The 1,471-nt window shown below is 56.0% G+C and overlaps 1 protein-coding gene across 1 annotated transcript in view; it reads left to right on the plus strand.

Moving 5' to 3' along the window:
* The window catches only part of Tfr2 (transferrin receptor 2), a 17,694-nt gene that overhangs the window by 9,559 nt on the left and 6,664 nt on the right, over positions 1-1,471 (plus strand). Inside the window, exons 9-11 of the mRNA XM_023714317.1 lie at positions 375-491; positions 587-726; positions 1,088-1,277. Of these exons, the coding sequence (XP_023570085.1) occupies positions 375-491; positions 587-726; positions 1,088-1,277 (447 nt within the window). The remainder of the gene's footprint in view (positions 1-374; positions 492-586; positions 727-1,087; positions 1,278-1,471) is intronic.

Genomic DNA, 1,471 nt, shown 5'->3' on the forward strand with positions numbered 1-1,471 from the left:
CACACACACACACACACACACACACACACACACACACAAATAAATAAAATTTAAAAAAGGGATGGACAGGTGTTGGGCACTGTGGCTCAGGCCTGTAATCCTAGCACTCAGAAGGCTAAGGCAGGAGGATCATAAGTTTTAGCCCAACCTGAGCAACTTAGTGAGCAAGACCCTGTCTCACAATCAAAAAGGACTGAGCATAGCTCACTGTGAAACCGCTGAGTTCCATCCTCATTACCAAAACAAATGAATAAGAAAGCGGCTGGGGATAGCTTAGTGTTCCCTGGGTTCAACCACCAGTAATGAAAAACAGAAAAGAAGGACAGACAATTGCAAGGGCTGTTTCACTTTTCCTGGCTTCCTGGCCTCTCTAGGTGGCCACTGCACAGCATGCTGGGGCCCGTGGGGTGCTTTTGTACCCTGACCCAGCAGACTTCTCCCAGGACCTGCACAAGCCAGGCCTATCCAGCCAGCAGGCTGTGTACGGACACGTGAGTGTGGGGAGCCAACAGTGTGGCCCTGAGCTCCCCATCACCTTGGAACAAGCCTGGCTGCAATTGTAGGATGGGTACCCATTTCCCCACAGGTGCACCTGGGAACTGGGGACCCCTACACACCTGGCTTCCCTTCCTTCAATCAAACCCAGTTCCCGCCAGTGTCATCCTCGGGCCTCCCCAGCATTCCTGTCCAGCCCATCAGTGCAAACATTGCCTCCCACCTGCTGAGGTGAGGATCTTGGGGGGACCTGGTGATGAGGTGAGGGGTGCTACATCTGGCTCTCAGTGCCTTTGGGTGAATGAGAGATAGGTGATGCTTCTACAAGGACACTCCACTTGCCAGGGCATGCTATTTGGTGATTGGACCTCTAGCTAGATCTCACACAGCTCTTCTGGGCACTCAAGCAGGATACATCCTATATGCAGCTGTCCAGGGCGGCCCTGGCTGTGCTGCTCCCTGGGCGGTGCAGGGCAGAGATCTTGAGCCAGGGTGTGGGAGGGAGACAAAGAGTGAGAGGGAGGCTTGGAGGTCTTCTGTACGTAACATGACCCTCTCTGTCACTTCCAACCTTTTCTGTTCTACTTCCCAGGACGCTCAAAGGCCCAGTGGCCCCCCAGGAATGGCAGGGTCACCTCCCAGAGTCCCTTTATCACCTGGGTCCTGGGCCAGGCCTGCACCTCGCGGTCAACAACCACAGAACCTCCACCCCCATCAACAACATCTTTGGGTGCATCGAGGGCTTTGCAGAGCCCGGTGTGTTTGCTGCCCCATCACCCAAGGCTTGTGGGAGCAGGGCCTGTGCTAAGGACCTAGGCCTCGTGGGGCTAGTGCAGGAGGCCCCAGAGAGGGGACAAGAGTGGTGACCAGGAGGGAGAAGCTGGGACCGATGGAGGGGTGCGGCCCCCATGTGCCAGCCTGCCCGGGCCAGTTGCACAGTAGTGGTTTCCCCAGCACTGCAGGTGAGCAAGCCTAA

The sequence above is a fragment of the Octodon degus genome, unplaced genomic scaffold (genome assembly GCF_000260255.1).
Source record: "Octodon degus isolate 3935 unplaced genomic scaffold, OctDeg1.0 scaffold00035, whole genome shotgun sequence".
NCBI classification, from domain to species: domain Eukaryota; kingdom Metazoa; phylum Chordata; class Mammalia; order Rodentia; family Octodontidae; genus Octodon; species Octodon degus.